This window comes from Muntiacus reevesi, chromosome 4, assembly GCF_963930625.1.
Source record: "Muntiacus reevesi chromosome 4, mMunRee1.1, whole genome shotgun sequence".
NCBI lineage: Eukaryota > Metazoa > Chordata > Mammalia > Artiodactyla > Cervidae > Muntiacus > Muntiacus reevesi.
In genome coordinates this window covers 54,007,949-54,032,726 of record NC_089252.1, presented here as the reverse complement: position 1 = coordinate 54,032,726, position 24,778 = coordinate 54,007,949, and the positions used below count along the sequence as shown (strand labels likewise).

Here is a 24,778-nt window from a genome sequence, read left to right as displayed (position 1 = left end):
TGTGGCTCGGGAGAGGATGCATCCCCAAGACCCCTACTCCTGACCCTCGCTCTCCTTCCCTCCCCTGATGATGAAACTCTGAACACAGAAAGAACCAAGAGAAAGGGAGGGTTAAGCAAAGAACATTCAAGTGACAGTATGATTCCCCACACTCTGCTGAGCAGAGAGAACTGCTCAGCGCCCCCAACATCTTAAAGTGGAGTTCCATGGAATCTTCTGAGAGATTCCATGTTGGGTAGAAAGCCGTAAAACAAAATGATAGGGAAACAATAAAATCAAATAAATGACCCTTTCCTCTCGTTGCTCAGAAACAAAATTGATTACCTTTACACACAGATCAATGGCGCTATTAGTATTTAAGCCAGGCAAGAGGGGATAATGAACTGAAACAAAGGTGTGAGAAATCCTCATCTTTGGTATTGTAGCTGTTGAGGTTTCTGTTGCTCTGTTCCGTGTTCTTTTGAAAAACTGCATAGGCACAAATTAAAGACAATCTTCAACTTTTAAGATTACCGCGTGAGTCGTCGGATGAAGCAGCAGCCACGGAGGCTCTTCCTTATTTCTCTTCCTGTCTCAAACCCTTTTTAAAAATCTGCTTCCAAAAAATGTCCCAAGAGGTCTGTTCGAACACAGTGTGTCTCGATGTTTTTTCTCTGTTTTTTTTTTTTTTTTTCTGGCGTGCTTCCATCTTGTTGGTGGTGGATTTTCATGGATGTCCATTTTTCTTTATTCATTTCAATGGGACAGTTTTGTTTGTTGCAGAAGTAGGTGCAGAAAAAGTTTCTTTGGTTTCGATTAAGTAATTCATAAAAAAAAGTCAGTCTCAAGTGTCTGTAAAGCGTCACTGCAGCGTTTGGCTTGCTTTGAACACCCCTGTGTTGCCCCCCTGGGGCCATTCACTGGTAAATATGCACACGGTGACCGTCGCAGTCTCCTGGGGTCCTGTGGGCCCTCCGCCACGTGCTGTGGGAAGGTGACAGCCAGGAAGCAGACAGCCCCTCGCTCGGTGGCCTGGCTAACATCCGTGGCGCAGCCGGTCCACTCGGCCCAGTGACGAGCCAAATGCGAGCGCTGAAAGCCATTTGGAGTTGCACAGGTTTTCTGACTTCTAAAAGTAATCACAGTATTTTTTTTCAGGCTAGAAAATGGCAAGTAAGAAATGTCTTTGGTTTGCAGTATTCTGCTTCTTTGGTGTGCTGTGTTTTCCTCCAGATTTATTCAGCTGTTCTGCTAGGATGATTCAATAATGGAAGAGATTCAGGACTAGATGATGGTTATGAGTAACATGTTTGGTGGTTTGAATTCTTTATTTTTTTCCTTGCTAAGAAACACTGAAAACGTCCATATTGATGGGATGGACAAGGGAACAACCCAAATCTGAACGTGTGAGAATGTATTATGTGGTGGTCATAATGCACAATAGGAGGGACCAGGTGATGGATAACCAAGAAGGATACATTTATGATCTAAAAAAATCTAGATCTTTTAAAATGCTGCATTTGCTCCGTATACCGTAACAGTTAAATTGGCCTCCTGAGTGTGCGTTTTCATTATGTACAAACAGAATTTGTAGCAAACTGCAAAATGTGCTTGAAGCCATATTCCCAATGATTCCCTCTTGACTTCCCAATTGGTGTCTTGAAAATCCAGATGCAGTGAATCCAGAACCTCCCTCACTTCTCTATTTATCTTCGTTGTGCTTGATACTTGGCGCTCCAGTGAACTGACTTGGTTTGTTTTATTTTTTGATGGATCCAAGACCACATGAGATTTCCAGGAGGTAAGGAAAAGAAAACTGTAAACTGGATCAACTTAAAGCTTTCTAAACCGTTCAATGAAAAAAGATGCCTGAGTTGGGAAAAACAGGTCCTTGGATTTTTTTTTTTAACTTCCATATTTAAAACTTGTGCTCAGTAATTGTCATTTGGATGGGTTTTTATGCTATGGCTGTGAACGTTGGTGAACTACGGTTTGATGAAGCTAAGCACTTGGAAAGCAAATGAGGTCATTCTTGTTGCTAGATTCTTCTCTTACTATAGCATCTTGGGAACCCAAACTCAAGAGTCCTTGTACAAGCCAGATTCCTACTATTGACTCACAGGAACGCTGACTCCGAGGGGCTGACAGGACCCCAACTGGGATGCTGACATTCTAAGCAACCCTGCTTGGCTGACACTGGGCTGGAATTGACTTGCTCTAGGAAGGCCCCATTTGGGTTCCTGGGGTGCTTAGCACGCTAGTTCAGAGGACAATGTCCGGTTCAAAGAGATTCGTTTTCAGCTTGCACGTGGACTCCATAGCCATTAAAAACAAAGGAATGAAAAAGAACACCTGGCCTATGATTACAGCTAGAATAGAAGAGTTTCTTTGCAAGAGAATTGTGCTTTCAAGTCACCAGTGAAGGGCCCCAGCTCAGAATGCGGTGTCTCTCTCCTCTGCGTTTTCCTTGGGTATCGGGAGTCCTCGTCGGGAGGCGGCTTGTGGCCGCCGGGAGGCCTTCGGTCAGGCTTTGGTGCAGGCGCCCGAGGCCGAGGCGGCGCCGCCCGAGCTCAGGTCGTCCTGCCACTTCTCCAGGCTGCGGCGCCGGGCGTTCATGAAGAAGTTGCTGACCGTCGTGAGCTCCAGGCCCAGCTGCTGGGAAATGGTGATCTGCATCTCTTTGGACGGGCGCTTGTTCTCCTTGAAGATGGCGAAGAGCGTTCGGCGCTGGAGGTCAGTGAACACCAGGCGGGATTTCTTCTGGGAATTGTTCCTGTCCTTGTTGGGCTCTTGCTCTTTGCGTTTGCACGCTGGAAGGGGAAGAGAAGGAGCAGAGAGTCAGGGTGAGGCTGAGACCCGACCCCCCGCCCCGAGCTGATGGACTGAGAACACAGCCAGCCTTGCAGAGCGGATGTAGACCCTCAAACCTGACTGCGAATTGCTTGGCTGTCAGTAACCAGCCTTCCCAGTTCATCTCTGGGTGATGGAAGGCATCCGTTAGTGGGGGGACGGAGGGAGAAGGAAAGAACAGAGCTGTTCTGCACACTCGGGTCTTTGAACCCAATGCCGTTGCTTTCTCTTTCACCCACGACCGCCCACCCCCACCCCCTAAAAACTCTTCATCTGTGAAATCGGGTGTTCTGCAAGAAAAGAACCCCTTCCCCTGGAGGAAGCCTGGTTACCCGGTTCCTCTTTCACAGTCTCCCTCTAGAACTGCTGAGAGCTGAGCCACATGACTTTCTGGAGTCGAAACTTAAAAGTGGCGTCATTTCTCAAATCAAACCTTCCACTCACATGACTCAAAAAGTTGTGAACAGAACGAAAGGAGTGATGGCATCATCCCAACCCCAAAGCCCCTTCCCACCCCCTTAAAACTCTTCATCTGTGAAATCAGGTGTTCTGCAAGAAAAGAACCCCTTCCCCTGGAGGAAGCCTGCTTACCCGGTTCCTCTTTCACAGTCTCCCTCTAGAACTGCTGAGAGCTGAGCCACACACTTTCTGGAGTCGAAACTTAAAAGTGGCGTCATTTCTCAAATCAAACCTTCCACTCACATGACTCAAAAAGTTGTGAACAGAATGAAAGGAGTGATGGCATCATCCCAACCCCAAAGCCCCTTCCTCTAGACTTTCGAAAAAGTAAAAAAAAAAAAAAAAAGAACCCTACATAAAATCAAACAGGGAGGGAAAGTTCATGAAAAAGTTGGTTTAACCAGTTGTAATTTGGCTGGTCTGAGGTGAAGCCAGTACGTGAAGACCAGGGTTGAGGTTGGCAGAAGAACCCACATTTGCAGGGGATCAGCTTAGAGCCCGAGATACGTGAATAAGTAGATGGAGACTGCTGATTCAGTGGCTAGGTCTCCCCACCGGGGCTTCCAGCACACTTCAGTATCTGTCACTGCCTCTGCTTACCCTACAAGTTCCCGGAAGGTGGGCATCAGCTCTGTGTGATGCTCCCGACTGGCTCTTTTTGGAACCGTGGACACAACTGAATGCCTGGGATGCTGGGGACAAGTGGTGTCTTGGCTCTTTCAGGAATGTGCACATTTCACAGATGGAGCGGGTCCCAGATGCATGGCTAGTACAGTGCACATGAGTCACAGATTTAAACACGAGAACACTGGACAGAAACCTTAGCTCATCCAAAGTTTTGTGTAGCCTCAAGAGCCGACTCATCGGAAGAGACTGATGCTGGGAAAGATTGAAGGCAAAAGCTGAAGAGGGTGGCAGAGGATGTGATGGTTAGATCAGACAGCATCACCGACTCAATGGACCTGAGTCTGAACATCTCTGGGAGATAGTGAAGGACAGGGGAGCCTGGAGTGCTGCAGTCCATGGGGTCGCAAAGAGTCAGACACAACTTAGCGACTGAGCAACAACAGACACAGCTAATCCAGGAAAGGCCTTCAAGGAGGGAGCAGAAGTCTAGCTTTGAGCATCCTTCCCTGAATCAGCTCCTACTGGACACTCTGGCCCCAGCTGAGCGCTCCTTGTACTGTTCTGACGTTCCCCCAAGGCGAGCTGTCTGGAGTACTGTCTGGAAGCCTTTTCAGACTTCTCAAAGCCCTGATTTGTGAGTCTTGCCTCTGAGCTTTGGGTCAGGTCATTTTTTACTCTGGATTCTGCAAGGAGAATGAGCTGTAGCGGGGGCTGCGGCGGTGTGAGTATCAGGGGAACATCCTTCAAACGTCTGGGTCTTAGGATTTAACCTGAGGACCAACACTCAGAGGGAAGATATTCTGGAAGCTGAACTCCCCCCGACCCAACTGGCCAGCCTCCCTGTTGGATGCCATCGGCCATAAAGGGCTCACTCCTGAAATAAGAGAGAAGCTGTGAAAGAGGGCAGGGGCAGGAGAGCACTCCAAAAGTAAAACTGTTGGGCGGCATCAGCTCTGCTAAACCCTCTCTCTCCTCCTGACTTTTCCTTCTCTTACTTCCAAAAGTAATCAGATTACCTTTGAAAATTAAACACAACACACACGTGAAGGTGAAAGGCACTCAGTCCTGTCTGATTCTTTGCGACCCCATGAACTATAGATTCCACAGAATTCTCCAGGCCAGAAAACTGGAGTGGGTAGCCTTTCCCTTCTCCAGGGGATCTTCCCAACCTAGGGATCGAACCCAGGTCTCCTGCATTGCAGGTGGATTCTTTACCAGCTGAGCCACCAGGGAAACCCACATATACATACCTGTAAGAAACAATTTGTTTCATTCCAAACCCAGATCTCTTGGAAAGGTTGGACTCTCAGTTAAAGGGCACTTGCCCTGCAATGGGAACTCAGAAAGGGCTGAAACGGCTCACAGTTACTCTTTTCCCATTGGAAATTCCCAGTTAAGATTTCTTCTTTGATTATCCCTGGGAGGATCTTAGACTTTAGTCGGATTTTGGATATTTACTTTAGCCTCGTTGGTAAACTTACTCTCTCTAGTGCAATCCTCTACAACCGTGCTTCTCAAGTTCAGAGTGGGGACTTCCCTGGTCACTGGTTAAGAATCCAACTGCCAATGCAGGGGACGTGGGTTTGATCCCTGGTCCGGAAGTTTCGTATGCTACAAGGAAGCCTGCGTGTCACAGTTACTGAGGCCCACGCGCCCTAGGGCCTGCGCTCCCCACAAAGAGACCACCTCAGTGAGAAGCCTGCACATCGCGACTGGAGAGCAGCCCCTGCGCGCCCCAACCAGAGAAAGCCTGCCTGCAGCCATGGAGACCCAGCGCAGCCTAAATAAATAGATACTAAAAAACCAAAGCTGATCTGCTCAGGGATTATCCGGAAAGCTCGTTCAAACGCAGGATCTGAAGCGGTTGACCTGGGTGGGGCCCAGCGGCCTGCATTTCTAATGAGCTTCCAGGTGAGGTGGCTGCTCCATATCCATATCCCGCTTGACCACGCCCAGGCTTCCTGGATTCACAAACCTAACATTCCAGGTTCGTGTGCAGTGCTGTTCTTTATGGCATCGGCCTTGACTTTCTCCTCCAGACACCTCCATGACTCAGCGTCACTTCTGCTGTGGCCCCGCCGCCTCCTTCTCCCTGGAGCCGTGAGGAGTTGCCCTCTGCGCTTCCCCAGCAGCATACTGGACGCCTGCTGAGCTGAGGGGCTCCCCTTCCGGTGTCATGTCTTTTTGTCTTGTCACGCTGCTCATGGGGTTCTCACGGCAACAAGACCGGAGTGGTTTGCGCTCCCTCCTCCAGCGGGCCATGTTTTGTTAGAACTCTCCACTGTGACGCATCCTTCTTGGGTGGCCCTGGGTGGCACGGCTCACAGCTTCATTGAGTTATGCAAGCCCCTTCGCCACCACAAGGCTGTGATCCTTGCAGGGGAACAAGGATCCGTCTGGCCGCTAGAGTCTCAGAGGAGCACCCTGATGGAATGGAATGTTCTGGAACCCAAATGCCTGGATTCTAATCTGGGCTCCGTCATCTCCAAGACGTAGAATCTCAGTAAATGACACAAGCTCCCAGTGCCCGTCTTCCCCATCGGCATAACGGAAAGAAGGCTCTCACCTCCGTAGAGGCTTCCATGAGGCAAACCGTGCGCGTGCCGCCTTCCCTCTGGCTGGATTACCCCAGGAATCCCAAGGTAGGTAAGTGGAAGAATTATTCTTACTTTAAAATGAAATAAGTGGAGACCTGAGGGTGTAAGTGGCTGAGCTGAGGTCACATTCCAGGCTGGCTGCAGGCCCAGGGAAGGCCTCTGGCCCTTGGGTCTCTCCACCTTCGTCCTCTACAGAAATGGCACCCACACCCCTGGCCCCTTAGAGAGAAACTGTTGCAGGGCGCCCGGGCGGTCTGTCCCCAGAAATCCCGACTCTCACCTTGCAGGGCAGGGCTCTGGGATCTGGGCTTTCACAAACCTCCGAGGGCGCTTCTGAGACAGGAGAGCCTGTATGCGTGACCCCACGGCCACATCAGGTCCCCAGATTGCTGTTCCCACCCCAGCCTTCCGGGACAATCTCCCTGGAAGATTCTGAATGAACAGTGGTGCGGGGAAACCGACTGATAACAAGATCTGGCCACATACACTCTACCCGCATCGGCTGAGACCTCGGTCAATTCGTCCTCTTTGGGTTAATCACACAGTCCTCAGCCTTCATACCAGTATTGATTATTCTTCAGATAAGGCTTTATTGGTGCCTTAAAAAAAAACCATTAAGAAACTGAAGTATAGTTAATTTACAATGTTGGGTCAGTTTTAGGAATACAGAAAAGTGATTCAGTTATATATACATACATGAACACATACACACATATATTCTTTGTCAGATTTTTCCATTATAGGCTATTACAAGATTTTGGATATAGTTCCCTATGCTGTTCCGTAGGCCCCTGTTCTTTATTTTATATGTAGCAGTGTGTATATGTTCATGTCAAACTCCTAACTTAACTCTCCCACCCCATCCCTTGCTATCCCCTTTGGTAATCATAAGTTCGTTTTCTATGTCTGTGAATGTGTTTTTGTTTGTAAATAAGCTCACCTGTACTGATTTTTAGATTCCACATAGAAGTAATATCAAACATTTATCTTTCTCTGACTTACTTCACTTAATATGATAATCTCTAGGTCTACCCATGTAGCTGCAAATGACATGATTTTGTTCTTTTTTATGGCTGAGTAGCATTCCATTGTGTGTGTAAATACACATTATGTGTGGCACACACGCACACACACACATACGTACCTCACGTCTTTATCCGTTAATCTGTTGATGGACATCTACGCTGTTTCCATGTCTTGGCTATAGGAAGCAGTGTTGCTATGAACACTTGAGGTGCATCTATCTTTTCAAATTATGGTTTCCTCTGGGTATATGCCCAGGAGTGGGGTTGCACAGTCACATGGTAACTCTATTTTTAGTTTTTAAAGGAACCTCTATACTGTTCTCCATCATGGATATGCTAATTGACATTCCCACCAGCAGTGTGGTAGGTTCCCTTGTTCCCATGCCCGCTCTAGCATTTACTACTTGTATTAATAGGCTTTTTAATGGTGGTCATTCTGACTGGTGTGGGGTGTGTTTGTGCTTTTAAGAGGGTACTTAGGCAGTGCTGATGCTGGCCCAAGTTGGCCTGTCAGATTATATTTGAAGATATACCCATATATGAGTGAAGAGACAAAATGTTAGAAGTTTAATGTTCAGCAACCTGTAGAGAAAGAACAGATCAACACATCCTGTGTATTCCTTCCCAAGAGCTTCCCAAAGCCGAGAGATCCCTACCAACAAACGCAAAGCTGCAGCCTGCGGTCTGACAATGCACAGAAACTCCAAAAGCCCAAAAGAACGAGGCAGCAAATACGCAACATGCCCAAAGTCCTGAGAGTTGGCAGCTGCCACCCCATGGTTCCTACAAAAGCAGTCAGGAGCTGAAGGAAGGTACAAAAAGAGGGCAAACATCTGCTTTGCAAGTCTAAAAAAATGCAGACAGATCGAACGATGTCTGGGAGTTGGCATGAAGGCAAGAACCTCAGAATTTCTCAGACAAGATGTGAAGTCAGCTATGCCCAGGGGCACAGTCAAGAGTGTCAGTGGTTTTGGTTTGAGAACATTGCATGCTACAGTCAAATACCCATTTCAAAACAGGTCGGGAAATGCCAAGTAGCTCCCAAAAGCCCAGGAATGTGTGCTGGAAACCCAACAGACGGTGCTCATCACCGGTGTAGATGAGCTAAGCTCCTCCCACTTGAGGTAAGCTCTGCTCCCAGAGAGTGGGAGGTCAGCTCGGGCGCCTGCCGGCACTGGGATCTGCTTCTTCTCCTCACTCTTCCAGGAGAGAAGGGAGGGCGTGCCACGAGGCTGTGTGTGTGTGTGTGTGTGTGTGTGTGTGTGTGTGTGTGTGTGCGCGTGCGTGCGTGCGCGCTGCTGGATGGGAGGAGGGAGACATCCCCCAGCCATTCCCCATCTTCCCTCCTCTCTTGTGAAGTGGTCCCCATGTGGGGCATGGAAGTTTGAGAACTCATTTCTATGGCAAAGACAAGGAGAAATCATTTGCGTGCAATGAGGCTGCCTGTTGGGGCTGCGTAGCCTTTTCTCCCCTTCTGGGGCAGGACCAGTATCAGCTCAGATGGAGACCGCTACCTGCCTTTTGTGGGCCAAGACCTGGGACCAACAGATTACAGAGACAGAGGCACCTGTGTTCAATGACAGAGGTGACAGCTACTGCCCAAGTCAAGTGGACAAATGTCTCAGACCACCGGGCTCCCAGGGTGAAATAAGAAGGGAAGCGCTGGTTAGCGGCTCAAGCCCTCCAAGATCCCCAAGATGCCCATTCACCTGTTCGCTGGTGGCCACCCTTCAAAGGGGCAGAAACTGACAAAGAAACTTCATCTCCAAGCTTGTACCACTTCCCTAGAGTGGATCTTCCTAAACTAGGAGCGAGAGAACTTCTCTCTACCACTGGCCCTTTCTCCCTGCCTGCCCACCCCCCCACAATGGGGCCAGGCCACTCCTGTGTATCCTCAGGGGCTCAGCTGTCCTCCGGCACCCAGGACGCCGTCCAACACCCTCACACGGGCAGCCAGGCACATGGCGAGGTGGTACGCCCAAAGTCATTCCCATCAGGAGGGGATTCAAAGGGAGGCGGGACAGGGTGAGGGACAGTATCAGAGACTTGAGAAAAACATGCAGGAGGCCGCGACAAGCGACACGTCATCATGGGCTCTCCTTTCACGCACAGCTGGGGAGGCCCCCACCCCACCTCCAGGTCACAAAGGGCAGAGACCGTGTCGTTCCTCTGACGGAAAAGGCTCATTTTCACCCATCACTGATTTTCCTTCCTGGGACAGAGGTCTTTGGTATTTGCATGCCCTGAATGAAAAAGTTCAGTGACTTGTTTAGGGCACCTGATGCGAGGAGCCGACTCATTTGAAAGGACCCTGATGCTAGGAAAGACTGGAGGTGGGAGGAGAAGGGGACGACAGAGGATGAGGTGGTTGGATGGCATCACCGACTCAAGGGACATGAGTTTGAGCAAGCTCTGGGAGATGGTGATGATAGGGAAGCCTGGTGGGCTGCAGTCCACGGGGTCGCAAAGAGTCGGACACGACGTAGCACCTGAATGACAAAAGGAACTGACAGTAGGCCTGGAAGCCCCTTCCCCGCCGCTCAGTCCTGAGGGGCCCATAGTGGCCCCACTGTCGGTTCTGCACGCTTTGGAGCTGAGAACCACGCCCCCCTCCCCCACGCCATGGGGATTCTGCCCCAAGAATGCGGGTCCCTGTTGAGAAAATGCACGGGACAGGCTCCCGCCTGTTTCTGGGGAACCCGTCTCACGGTCCGCTGCAGAATCATGAGCACCAGAAGGGTCCCTTGGACTCCGGCCTGACAGCCTCAATCGGCAGAAAGGAAACCATCTCACGGAAATGAATGACAAGCCTAAGACGTGAAACAAAAAGACGCTGTAGGTTTACTTTTCTTGAGGCCACGGACAGGGGGACAAGACTGACATGGACGCGGGCAGGGCAGTCCCCGCCCAACCTGAGTCCAGGGCCGGCTCTGCCGGTCAGCAGCCGGGTGGCCGGGGCGTGACCGCTGCGCCTCCCTCCTGCTCCGGGGCCGGGAAGGAAACATCCTCTGCCGGATGTGCCTTCCGCCTTCCTCTCCCTCTGCCTGGTACCGTCTTACGTATTCCCAAACCAAACGCAAACGCGGTCTTTCTCTGTGACTTCTCAAGGGGTCTGAAGAATTAAGGGCATCGTCAGCCATTCCCCGCAAGCCGTTATCACACACAGTCCCTTCCACCTCTGGAGTCCCGTGGTGGGCGGGTGCCTCTTTTGGGGATACTTACCCCTCCTGCCTTAGTGGGATGTGGAATCGGTGCGTCTCTTCCCTCCCAGCCTAGAAGCTTCGGTCCCGTTAACCTTTGGACCACCTCGCAACGGTCAGGAACTGTCTGCTGGTGAAGGCGGTCTGAGCAGGCACCGATCGTGAGTCAGCAGTGGGGTCACTGTGGGTACGAGGCCGTCTCTGGGGTCTGGAAACATCGGCCTCCCAATGCTTGTGCTCTTGGCTCACATCTTTTAGATTTGATTTTTCTTTTTTTCTTTTTTTAAAATTAATTTTTTTAGAGTTGTTTTAAATGTTGTGTTTCTGTTGTACAGTGAAGTCATATATATATGTGTATATATACGAATGTGTGTGTGTGTATATATGTGTATGTCCGTGCATCCAAAAAATCCCCTCACTTTGAGTCCTTCCTTCTCAATCAGTCATCAGAGACTGAGTGTAGTTCCCTGTGCTATAAGGCTTGTTCTCATTAGTTATCTGCTTTATACGTAGTATCTAAGCGCTTCCCTGATGGCTCCCTGGGTAAGGAATCCACCTGCAACGCAGGAGACATGGGAGATGCAGTTTTGAACCCTGGGTCGGGAAGATCCCCTGGAGGAGGAAATGGCAACCCACTCTAGTATTCTTGCCTGGAAAATCCCATGGACAGAGGAGCCTGGTGGGCTATAGTCCAAGGATTGCAGTGTGTGTGTGTGTATATATATATGTGTGTGTGTGTGTCCAAAAAACACCCTCTGTTTTGGACTTCCTTCCCATTCAGTCACCAGAGACCGAGGAGAATTCCCTGTATACAAGGCTTGTCCTCATTAGTCATCTGTTTCATGCATGGATATGTCGATCCCAGTCTCCCAATCCCCCACCCCCCATTTTAAACGCCCATCTTTCCTGCTCTGAGCATGGTTGGTTTCTTCTCGTGAGCTTTCTGGCCCATCCCAGTCCTCCAGGAGCCCAGCAGCCCTTTCTGGCTCAGCCTCCCTTCCTGCCCCCGCGTCCCCTCCTCCGGGCTGCACTCCCTTCCCCCCACACTGCCCAGTATCACCTCCAGTGTCAACCAGCCAGCCTGGGAGTCCTGCGGAGGTAGACCTTTCCTTTCAACCCTATCCCTAAACCACAAACTCACAAACCAAAGAGGGGTCCTCGCAGAGGCCTGGGGGGAGGTGAGGGGGCCATGCCCCCCCAGAGCAGAGGAGCTGTGGCCCCACCAGCATGACGTGACACCTGGAGATGCTCACGGATGGCAGTGGAGAGCCACCCCCCACCCCTGCACGGCACCCAGAAGACACGCCAGCCTCAGGTGCAGGCAGAGGAAACTCCTTCATGCTGTGGTTTCTGCCCCCGGGCTGGCTGCCCTCCTGTGCTGGCAGATGCTGAAGGCGGCCTGCCTCAGCTTAATCAGGTCAGTGGAAGGTTTAACCCCTGCCAGACTGACTGCATCGCTTCCCCCCTGGGAAGAGGGCCACTGAAATCCTCCTTCAAAGTCATTCTGCACAACAGCCTTGGTACAAACAAGAAACAGCTCTGAGGGCAGGCATGGCGAGGAGGGAGCAGGCAACTGAGGCTTCCAGGAAGCAGGGGCGGGCACCCGGGGGAAGCAAGGCAGCCTGGCGGCGGGACCCGAGGCAGGCAAACTGCAAAACTGGCCCCAGTTCTTCGCCTGCCACCATCCCGGCCTCCTGCCGCCACTCTGCAGGGCCTCCCTGCACGAGATGGAGACGGTCTGCTCTTCCTGGATCCGGGCTGGCCTGGTGATTTGCTCTGGCCAGCTGACTGGCAGAAGGGACAGCCTGGGCCTCCAGAAGCCGGGCGCCTTGTTCACGCTCCCTCCGCAAGTGCTGGATGCCACGTGACAAGCCCAGGCCAGCCTGGGTCTGCCCACCTCAGCCACCGACTGCCGCAAGCCCAGCAGAGACCACCCAGGTGTGGCCCGGCACAGCGGAACTGCCCAGCTGACCTGCGGACTCCTGAGCAGAAATAAATGCCCATGGCTGCATGCCACCGGTTCTGTGTTTCCATGGTAGGTCGCATCCCTGTGGCTACACAGAGCTGATAAGGAAGCAAAAAACGACCGTCGCCTTCCTGCCCAGGCGGTGAGTCAAATGCAGGGTGAAAAAAAACCTCAGCCTAAAGTCCAAGACCTGGTCGCCAATTTTACGTTGGCCACTTATCCGCTGCATGACCTGGACCCTCCATTTCCTCATCTGTAAAATAGGGATGGATACTAATGCAAACCCTTCCAGACATCAAGGGGCTAGTTCAATGCTTGGCGCACAGTCAGCGCTCTGTAAATATCCTTCCTTGCTTCACAAAGAAGAAAAAAGGGTGGAGGTGGGGGAACGGTAAGAAAGTGAGGTTAAGAATTTAGAGTCTGAATGATTTGCCAAGACTTGATCAACAGTAGATGAAGTGTCCGGAGGGCTTATGGCAAATAAAAGGTTAAAGAGTTTTGTCTTCCTTGTGGAAGTTGCCTCGGAGCCAGCTCCTAGCCTCCTAGGAAAGGTAAGACTGTGACCTGTGTTTTTACATACATGTCCAGGATCCTGATAGGTTTGGGATCCCTAGTGTTTCCTAACATCACTAATTTATGTCCAAACACATTCTGCATGTGATGGGTATTGTGAGCCCCTGATAAATAATGCAGGCGTGTTCTATTCTCCCCGCGTTCAGTAAATACTTGCCCTGAACAGTTCAATGTGATCTGGCCAGGGCACCGGGTGGGCCTGGGGCGGGAAGCCATCGGGTGTGCGCGGGTCAGAGCAGTCCCCTAACCCCCCAGGATACGGGTTTGAGAACAGTGCCCAAGGAGGACCGTCTCCAACTTTCACAGGGAGAGCCTGAGGCCGCCCTCCTCCTAGGCCTTGTGCAGAAAGGGGGCCTAACTGTCTCCAGCACGGAGGGCCCAGGCACAGGGGCCTGGGGTGGGACCCTCAACCGAGGCTATTGACGGTGATGCAGCAGTCCATTACAGAGCAAGGTCATGTCTGCGCCTCCAGCCTCATGGTGACAAAACCTTTGGGGTTTTGAGGTCAGAGCAAGGGAAATCAACTCCCTTACTCCCCCGCCTTGCTGTCAGGATGGGAGAAGGCATGGTTGTCTAGGAAGGCCCCCAGTTCCTCAGGAGTTAATCTGCATGCTCAAGAGCTTTTGAAATAATAACAGCATCCCTTGCATTCAAATAAGGAAGCAAGAACAGAAGAGTTACGCACTCTGGTAGTACATATTTAATGTTCGGGAAGCCGTAATCTGATAAATCATAGCAATGCGGGCTCCTCAGGCCAACGGGATAGGTCCTGGCACGTAGCTCCAGAGACCGGCAGAGCTGGGGTTTGAGGCACAGGATGGGGTGGGCTCAGGGTGGCCGGGGCCCGGATCAGTCCCCAGGGAGACGGGAGGGCTTGACGCAGGGGGAGGGGCTGCCAAGGACAAGATCTTTTCATCATTTATCTTGTGCTAAGATTTGGAAATTATAAATACTTTGCAGTTCAATGCTTTGCAGTCTTCCCTGCTTCTCTGTGACTCCAAACCTCATCATCAAAGGCCACCTTGGTCCAGATGACCATAGAGCGAGTAGGGTAAACGACCCCCGAGAGCTGAATTCCAACTCCTCTCTCATTTCTCCAAACATCCCTGGCCTGAGTCAGGGGGAAACTTAATGGTTTTGTCTCTGGGCTGGGAGCTGACTTTCCTCACGGACCAGCTGCCCATCCATGTGGGCAGCAGACCCAGGGGCACCCAGGCCAGCGTCCACTTGGGTGGCCAAGGGCAGAGAAAGGGGGGTTGTGCTTCCCCAACCGACTTGTCGTTCTCGGTCGCTGGGGTTTTATCCCTCCTTTTGCCCCCTTCTAACTGGCCTTCCCTGGTGAGAAAACCCTCTAAACCATTTGGCACATTATCCTCGACAGCCAAGATACCCTGAACCTAACAACCCATGTGCCAGTGAGCAAGCTGCCGCCTGGCTTATTATTCGAGCAAATGTTACTGATGGGAGATGCTGGAGCAGGAGGGAGAGAGGAGAGAGAAGAGAGACGAGGGAGGGAAAGAGGGGAGGGGACCACATGTGTGAGCATGCACCCTTCATTCTGAAGACCCCGGAAGGGGTCTGGTCCCAAGTGCAGAGAAGCCAGGAGCCCCGGGAAGCCTGGCGCTGCCCAGAATGCTTGAACCCCACCTGGGGCTCCACCTCTGACCTGGGCACATCTCTTCCCACCTGGGAGTCCCGCAGTGCCCTCTTCCTCCCGTCTGGAAAACATGGGTGATGAGTGAGAACTCGCTGTGCCTCCTCTGACCCCGCCCCTGCCTTCACCCGGGCCGGGGGACAAGCTGGATACGTGGGTAGGTTTAGTCGCTCCGTTTGTCCGACTCTTCGACCCTGTGGACTCCAGCCCGCCAGGCTCCTCTGTCCATGGGGATTCTCCAGGCAAGAATACTGGAGTGGGATGCCATTTCCTTCTCCAGGGGATCTTCCCGACCCAGGCATCGAACCCGGGTCTCCTGCATTGCAGACAGACTCTTTACCATCTGATTGACCAAGGAAACTGGTATAAGCAGGTTGGTGACAAGTAACCCAGCACCTCCCCCAGGTCTATTCATTGTCGACGAGCGGCAGTGAGCCAGCCACCCTCCTGAGTTCTCGTGCCTGTAAGACCTCCTCGGAAGATGACAGGTTTTATCTCCTCTGCCTGTTTTTCCTTCAACACAAAGTCACTGGAGGGGACTCATCAAATGGGGTCCTTGGTTGCCTGATCACTTGCTCAGAGAGAGGCCAGCAAGGCCCCAGAGGGGTGCCTTCAGAGGGGTGGTCTCCACAGGGCGAGTCTCCAGAGGGGGGTCTTCAAGGGGCGGGTCTCCAGAGGGGAAGCCCCAGAGGGGGGCCCCCAGAGGGCGGGTCTCCAGAGGGGGGGTCTCCGCACCTTGCTGCCCACTCTCCCCACAGCCCCTCCGGGTACATTCTGCCTGAGGGCGAGGGTCAGCCACCCAGCGTGGACGTGCCTTCTTCTCCCCTGCTCCTCTTTCAGCAGAACCTCTGAGAGTAAAATGGGGAGCCCCAAGGAACAGGCTTCCAACAGCAGAGGTTCCGGGTCAGCTGGTGAAACCACGGAGCCCTAGACTGGCGGGGCATTAGAGACCAGTTGGTCCTCTCCTTTACTTTAGACAGATCCAACCAGTCCATCCTAAAGGAAACCAACCCTGAGTATTCACTGGAAGGACGGACGCTGAAGCTCCAATTCTTTGGCCACCTGATGCGAAGAGCCGATTCATTGGAAAAGACCCTGATGCTGGGAAAGACTGAAGGCAAAAGGAGAAGAGGACAGCAGCAGATGAGATGGTTAGATGGCATCACTGACGCAGTGGATGTGAGTTTGAGCAAACTCCGGGAGATGGTGAAAGGCAGGGAAGTCTGGCGTGCTGCACTCCACGGGGTCACAAAGAGTCCGGCATGACTGAGCGGCTGAATAACAAAGGAGTCCGGGGCTCCCAGGACTCTCAGAGGTGTCATGATTTGCCTGACTCTGACCACAGGAGTCGTGACTGAGGCCTGAAAACCCAGATTCCCTCACTACTCACTCAGTGGGCTTTGATTTTTTTAGTTTTTAACTGACTTTTGGCTGTGCTGGGTTTTCACTGCCCTGCAGATTTTTCTCTGGTTGCGGCGAGCAGGGGCACCTCTCCAGTTGCAATATGCGGGCTTCTCTCTGCCGTGGCTGCTTCTGCAGCAGACCACGGGCTCTGGGGCTCGAGAGCACAGGCTCAGTAGTTGTGGCACGTGGGCTTAGTTGCTCTGTGGCTTGTGGGGTCTTTCCGGACCAAGGATTGAACCAGCAACTGTTGCATTGGCAGGTGGATTCTTCACCCATGAACCACCAGGGGGGCCTCTCACTACGGTTTTTATTCTTTCCTTATTAGAATAAATCTTTAGAGGGCACTCAGCTTTCGGAATCATGATTTCTGGTCATCTTTTCTGCCTACGAAGAAGCCTGGCAAAGAGAGATCTTTAGAACTGCTGTGTGGCTTGCACTCCTGCAAGCTATCCAGAATGTCGTGAGTTGCTGAAACAAATACTTAATTCGGGACGGAATGCTTCCCTGAAAGTAGGTAGAAGAATCCAGTACAGCCTCGCCTAACTTCCCACTAAAATCATCTGCAAGACCGATTAATAGAATAAAACATAGAATTCACCAAACTGAACACCAAGACTGCCATCAACTTGCATGGGGGGACATTTATGAGGAATTTTCACCTAAACACAAGGTTGATGGAACTGGGTAGGAAAAATAACACCTGAGTCCTCCAGCTGTTCAGAAGTTCAAATTAAGCAGCGATCACTCAACATGATGGGTGATGCCTTTTGAAACAGCCAGTGCTGTCCACTCCCTTTTTACTAATACCTACTAGATTTGAGAACTGCAACTCTCAGAAGACACCTAGGGAGTGGGTAGGTGGGTGGGTAGAAGAGGGACATCAGTGGTGGTAGAGTGAACCCTGGGAGGTACAGTTTCCAAAGGGCGCTCCAGGTGAGAATGAGGACAAGAGGACGATCGGGCTCATGGCATATCAGGGACTGGGGATTCCTCGGTCGTTCAGATGGTAAGGAAACTGCAGGAGATCCCTGGGTCGGGAAGATCCCCTGGAGAAGGGAATGGCAACCCACTCCAGTATTCTGACCTGGAGAACCCCATGGACAGAGGAGTCTGGAGGGCTACAGTCCAAGGGTTCGCACAAAGTTGGATATGACTTAGTGACTCAACAATAACAATGACATATGGGGAACAGATGCACACGCATCATTTGAGCAGCTTGTCCGCAGCCTAGGAATGGACGCAGGTGATGAATCTATGCCAGTCCTGCAGGGCCAAGTTACAAGAAAGCTAGTTAAATGGTAGGAGCTGGGTTAGGTATATTAATTGGCAATTTACTGTAGGTCTGCAAGGTTGATTACACCAACATCCAGGAAGAAGGCTGGGAGGGAAACACACAGCCTTCCTATGAGCTCTGTCAAGCCTGACTGGGTCTTCCTCCTTTGAGAATGAATAAATAGGACAAAAGGAAAGAGACGGAAAATATTGGAAAACAGAAGCTATCTGGAATCAGAGAAAATTCATCTGAAAATATCTTACAGAAACTTTAAAAGAACATTTTAGAGAATTATTTGCTATCTCAAGATGATGCAAAAAGAGCTGGATTCTCTGAAACAGGGTCAGAAAATAAAGAAGAAAATGAAATGGATCTCTATAAATAATAGTATGTAAAGAAAAAAGTTAAGGAAAGAGATGAGAAAGACAGAAACTCCTGCAAGAAAATGAGAAATAGATAGCATTGGAAGAAATTAGGAGCAAAATTGATGCCACACTTGTTAGGTTAGAATTTACGCAGTTCAGGTGGTCTTTCCTGCAGGGAAACATTTCCAGTTATATAATGACTTACGTTTTTAAAAAACTTAATTTTGTATTGGGATACAGCTGATCAGTAATGTTGTGACAGTTTCTACCTGTATACTCTTTATGAAAGGAAAATTGAAGACATACTTGGAATATAATCAAAATTAAAAGCTCAAGAATACGATATTTTGCTAGAAAAGGACTGGCCAACAGCTCTGCATGAATATAAATATTCCTTCACTCAACCCAAACATCGAAAGGAGTATCATTATGTTAACAAACAGCACCTTTTTGGAAAGACTATGTCAATGAATCTTCGGGAACATAGAACGGTCGGTACCTCCTCGTACAGAAGGATTTCACTGATATTTAAAAAAATAATTCCATTATGAATGGTTTTCATCATTAGCAGAGTTTGACAAAAGGAAATTCCTCTAAAAGGTTATCTCCCTCTTGCGGAATTTAACCCAGATTCATAAGTCCAGTTAAAGGGGGTTGCATATGTGTCAAATGATGAAAAACAAAACCAAACCACCATGCCTTTAAAAAACCCAGAAGGAATATTTCAACGCGTTAAGTTTCAGGTGAGGTCCGAAAGCACCACTAAGATTCAGTATTACGCTGGAAAAGCAACCAGTGCGATTAAATGAGGAAAAAAATCAAGAAATGGGAATTTAGAAAGGAATGACGCTATTATAATTGATAAAATAGCAAAAGTCAGCATAAACTGAGTGCTCATGACTTGATAAGTGTTTTTGAAGTTGCACTAACTCAATTTTTAAAATCAACCTATGAGGTGGTTTACAATTAACTACCCTGAGTCACAGAGGATTAGGTAAATTACTTAAGGTTCCACAGAAAAGTAACAGAGCTGGGATTCAAACTCGGGTAGTCAGATTCCCGGGCCCTTGTCCCGAACAGTGACCCTATATTGCTTCTCTCAACAGAAAGAGAATACTCATAATGATAAGTTAATATGATTTTTTTAACCTACAAACCATAAGAGCCTCAACACCCAAAATTATTAGAACCAATGAGAAAGGTGGTCAATATTAAGATGAACATACAAACATCAATATGGATTATGCAGCCATAAAAATCCAAGATAACACACAGATAAACTATTAGAATTAATATGAGATTTTAGCAAGGCCCCTAGACTCAACATCCACAGACAAAAATCAAGTGTTTTTCTACATAACACAACAAACAGAAAAAGATACCATTGACAGTAGGATTAAAACATCAAGTACAGAGAAATAAATCTAACAATAGGTATGCAAGAGTTTGGCAAAGAAAATGATAAACTCTGTTAGAGAAAGTAAAGCGTACTATAAATGAATTGGAAGACTCAATACTGTAAAAAGTTTAATTCTCTCCATATTGATCTATAGATCCCACCAAATCTTTAATAAAAATCCTAGCAGATTTCTCTCATTCCCTTCTTGTCTTCTTTCTTTTCTTTCAGTTTTTTTTTGGATTTAACAAGCGGATTCTAAAGTCTATGGGAGGATACAAAAAACTCAAAGAATAGTCAGGCTATTCTTGATGAAGAAGAATAGATGGGAAGACTTGCTATATTAACTATCAAGACCTCTAATAAAACTCTAATGGTGTAATATGGGAAAGGATATACAAGACCAGCATATATATAACATCTATATAACAGCATAGAAAGCTTACAGACAGATCCACATTCACATGGCTGTGTTGTGTTTAGTCGCTCAGTCATGTCCGACTCTCTGTGGCCCCATGGACTGTAGCCCGCCAGGCTCCTCTGTCCATGGAATTCTCCAGGCTGAATACTGGAGTGGGTTGCCGTGCCCTCCTCCAGGGGATCTTCCCAACCCAGGGATTGAACCCAGGTCTCCCGCATTGCAGGCGGATTCATTACTGTCTAAGACACCAGGGAACCCCAAGAACACTGGAGTGGGTAGCCTATCCCTTCTCCAGGGGATCTTCCCGACCCGGGAATTGGACCAGGGTCTCCTGCATTGCAGGCAGACTCTTTAGCCGCTGAGCTGCCAGGGAAGCCCCATACACACACGACACGGGGTTTAACGAGATGGGCACTGCAGAACACGGGGAAAGGTGGTCTTTCTAATGATGGGGCTCGGGTAGCTAGGCAGGCGTGGGGGCAGGGCTTGATTCTTGACCCCCTACTTTATGTCATGCACACACAAAAAAAGTTCTGTAGGAATCACAGGGTCAGTGTAAAGGGCAAAACGATCAAGTTTTATAAAATAATACAGGGTAATATCTTAATAATCTCAAGAAAGATTTCTTAGACAAGACTTAAAAAATACTATAGCAAAGGAAAAAGACTGATACGTTACAGCACATTAAAATTGAGAACTTCTGCATAATAAACGACACAAATATGAGAGTAAATAGAGACAGACACAGAGAGAGAAAGGGAGGGAAGGAGACCGCGTGAAAGGAGAACCATGGATATTTTCAGCTCATGTGACTGACAAAAGGCCTGAATCCAGAATATATAAATATATAGTCTTTTGGAAATCAACAAGAAAGAGTCAAGACATCCCAATAGGAACACAGGCAAAGACCCGAACTGGCACGTCACAGAAGAAGAAATCCAGATTTCCAACAATTATATAAAAAGGTACTCAAAATGACTGGCAACCCAGGAATTAGATACATAAAACACCCTTATCTATCTACAAAATGGCTTAAATGAAAATCTCTCAGTCTCCACTACTAGCCAGGAACATGGGAACACGCCCAGACCGCTGGTGGCAGTGTAAATGTATGTAACAGGTCAGAAAACTGCCTGGCAGGATCTGATACGGTGAATACGCGCATGTGCTATGACGCAGACATTCTGCTCCTAGAGAGACCACCTTGCTGCGGATGCTGTCACAGGCTGGCCTGCCCACCCCCACCCACTGCGTCTCTTGATGGCTGCCGTCCAATGGCCATGAGGACACGTAAACTTTTAATGAAAAGAACTGAGCAGCAGAGGTCTGACAGTGAACCAGACTTCCAGAGTCTAGCCCGTGCTCAGCCACATAGCTGCCAAAATGGAAGAAAATTTTGTTTTTGTTATTACTTCCCAACTACGAGTTCTCCGGGCAGATATCTCTGAGCACTCTCCTATCTCAGATTCCAGGAGAGGCTCTGAGAGATGCTCACCTCCCGCTGGGAGCTCCGCCCCTCTGCTGCGCTGGACCCCCTCCAGAGGACCCGACCTCAGTGCATCCACAGGGCGGGGGCGAGGGTGCAGCTGCAGCCAGACCCCATCAGAGCCCGCCGGAGACATGCCTGTGGATCAGAACTAATGCCATTAGGCGATCACTCAGGGAATAGAGCTGCAATTACCCCTTGGATGCTTTCTCCAAGATGACCACATGCAGAACACCAAGATGGGAGAGAGCAATGAATCACCAAGCGAATTAACTGGGAGCCGCTCTAATTAGTGTTATAATTTTTCATGAAAACACTAATGAATATGAAATAATGTGGCCATGAAACCACTAGGACAATTAATGCTTTGGAGTAATTTGGGGTCAGGGAAGGATTCTACAGACTGTTTAAACAGATTTGTGTGTTGAGAACTCAGTGGAAGCCCCTGGCTTCAAAATCTCCTATTGGCAGGTAAGTTGTTACTTCAGGAAAAGCAAAGTGTCGGTGGGTTTTCTTTCTTTCTTTCTTTTTTTCCATGTTAAGGCTCCTGGCTTTGGGAATAAAGATGATGCCATGAACTTCTTCAGGGAGTTAGATGAGAACCAAATACACACACAGTGAATGGATCAGGGGAACAAGAGAAAATGGCAAGGTCTGGCCATACTGAAACCAGAAAAGAAGAAACGGTACTTGGCACTTTTAGCCTCAGCATTACCTGGATGTCAGAGAAATAGCTTTCTGAAATGACTCCCAAACCTGCGATCATGAAGACAAGTCGAGCCTTGGCGGTGGAGCTGCGGTTTTTATACATACAGTTGTGCAATTCTAGCAAATGTAGAGCTTGTGCTCAACACGTACCATACTCACAGAATGGACCTGATCCCAAAATCAGTCAGTAAGGATGCCAATCAGAACCCACTGTGCGCAGAGCAGATTCCTGGGTTCTAAGCCCACGCTTAGCAAAATGCTTATAATTGTTAAGAGTCTTAAAAGGACCTGCGGGGTGGGGGAGATAGGGAGTGTGGCGAGGTGAGTAACTGCTGCGTGTCTGACCAGCTTGCCGGGGAGACCCAAAGCCCAGCGTAGTGTCTGGCCATCTCTCTCATCACAGTTCCACCAGTGAAACTGACAAAAGTTCTGTCCTTGTGACATAGGGGACGATCCTGGGTATGCAGGCAGTGCTAAACACCACGGCGTCTCATTTAACCAGCACACCAACTATCGAGTCGGCACCAGCCTTATCCCCATTCTACAGAGAAAGCAACCGAGGTTTCTTGAGGTTAATGACGTGAGTGAGCTCACACAGCCACACACAGCTGGCACCCAAACTGGATCTGTCTAGCCCTGAAGCTCATGCTCTCAGTGATGACGCCAAGCAATACTCCTGATACATAAAAACAATGGAAGAGTTGGTGACTCAGGCCAAATCTCCTGCTTATGTACAGAGAAGTTACAAAGGTAATATTAATCAATTAATAACGATAACAACTATATTAGCAAGCATTCACAAAGGATCAGCCATTCTAAGTGTCTATATGCCTTAGCTCATTTAAGGCTCACAACAATCTTACGATACACTCACTTTTATTTAAGGCGCAGAGACTGCTATAGGCTGAATGCTTGTGTCCCCCACCGCAATTCATTTGTTGAAATTCTTCCGAAGATGACGGTAGTAGCAGGTGGGGTCTCTGGTGGGTGCTTACGTCACGAGAGTGGGGTCCTTATGAACAGAATCAGCACCCTTATAAAAGAGGCTCCACAGAGCTCCCTAACCCTTCCCCCAAGTGAGGATACCATTAAACCTGCAAGCTTGAAGACAGCCTTCACCAGACCATGCTGGCATGCTGATCTTCTTCCAACCTCCAGAACCATGAGCAATATATTTCTATTTTTGATAAGCTATGCAGTCTGTGGTATTTTGGTACAGTAGACTAAGAGATAAACAAGATAAACTTTGAAAGCTTTGAAGATTCTAATGAATTCTGAAATGTTTAAAGGTTAATTAACAATGCCAACAAAAAGTACATCTTTGGAGCTGTTTTATTTTTTTTAAATACTAAAGAAGTACTTATGGAATGCGAACGGCATGGCCGTATCAGGGAGAGCCAGGATAAAAGATGACAAGGGTCTGTTTTTCTTGTCTTCGGTGGTAGAGTGGCTGGAGTTGAGAGGTAAGGATTTTCTCCTGAGTTTTGCTTCCAAAGACGAAACATTGGGAATCACACCTCGTCCACTGGAGATGCATCCTCAGACAGTTCACCGTATTTGTTTTCAAATCCCATCTGGAATTCTATCCACCTCTGTTGTGCAAATAAGACTTTTGTGTGTCTGGGCTTCCCTGGTAGCTCAGCTGGTATAGAATCTGCCTGCAGTGCAGGAGACCCCGGTTCAATTCCTGGATCAGGAAGATCCCCTGGCAAAGGGATAGACTACCCACTCCAGTATTCTTGGGCTTCCCTCATGGCTCAGATACTAAAGAATCTGCCTGCAATGTGGGAAACCTGAGTTTGGACCCTGGGTTGGGAAGATAACCTGGAGGAGGGCACGGCAACCCACTCCAGTATTCTTGCCTGGGGAATCCCCATGGACAGAGGAGCCTGGTGGGTACAATCCAAAGAGTTGGACACGACTGAGCGACAAAGCAGACGTGCATGTCCTTAAGGAGGGAAGCAGCCTAGGGCTGGACTGTGAACTTGTAAACAGGAGTATCAGGATTCCAGCTCATCCATGAAAGAAGTTACGGATTTTGCTCACAATGCTCAGAATTGGAACAAATCAGCCTAGCAAAAACCACGGACGTGAAAACACAAGGTGAATAAATCAGCCTAGCAAAAACCACAGACACGAAAACACAAGGACTTTTTTGAATGACAGGGTGAACAAATTCAGTAACCAGAGATGGCTTGTTATGAATAACAGGAGACTACATTTGCCGACAGGGTGTCATTTCTTCACCTCCACGGAAAGTAGAAGCACTGGGTATTGATTCATAGGATGCCATTTCATATGCACGCAGAACAAATCCAGCTAAACAAAGTTATCTGCCCAATGGAACTCGAAAATATTTCTCAATTGAATTTTAAACAGACCTCGATGTGAAGGAAATTTAATTAGGTGAGTAATATAGAACACAATGAAATGTCCATCAAAATTGCTTCCAAAGGTTTAAAATGTTTTCCTTTTCAGACAATGTAGTTAGAGCTGCTGAGATATCTGTGTTAGTACCGTGCCTTGAAAAGTGGGCCTGGGAAATCAATGTGATCACCTCTCTGAATTAAGTATGCACAAATGAGAGCAACTGAGATCCATATAAATCAGCTCAAGGAGCCCACTGTGCACCAGACCATTAGGGGACAGGCAGGGAAGAAGGGAGATGCAAATAAACACATCATCTGAGGCATACTCACTAATGGAAGGCATCTCTTAACACCCGCATTAAGAACCAAGACAAAACCCGTCAAGTATTTTTAACATTGCTTATGATTTAAAAAAATAAAAGCACA

General features: G+C 48.9%; 1 protein-coding gene across 1 annotated transcript in view; it reads right to left on the bottom strand.

The window, feature by feature from the left end:
- Positions 1-2,502: 2,502 nt before the first annotated feature.
- ONECUT2 (one cut homeobox 2) overlaps positions 2,503-24,778 on the bottom strand; it is a 43,486-nt gene continuing 21,210 nt past the window's right edge. Inside the window, exon 2 of the mRNA XM_065935236.1 lies at positions 2,503-2,789. Within this exon, the coding sequence (XP_065791308.1) occupies positions 2,503-2,789 (287 nt within the window). The remainder of the gene's footprint in view (positions 2,790-24,778) is intronic.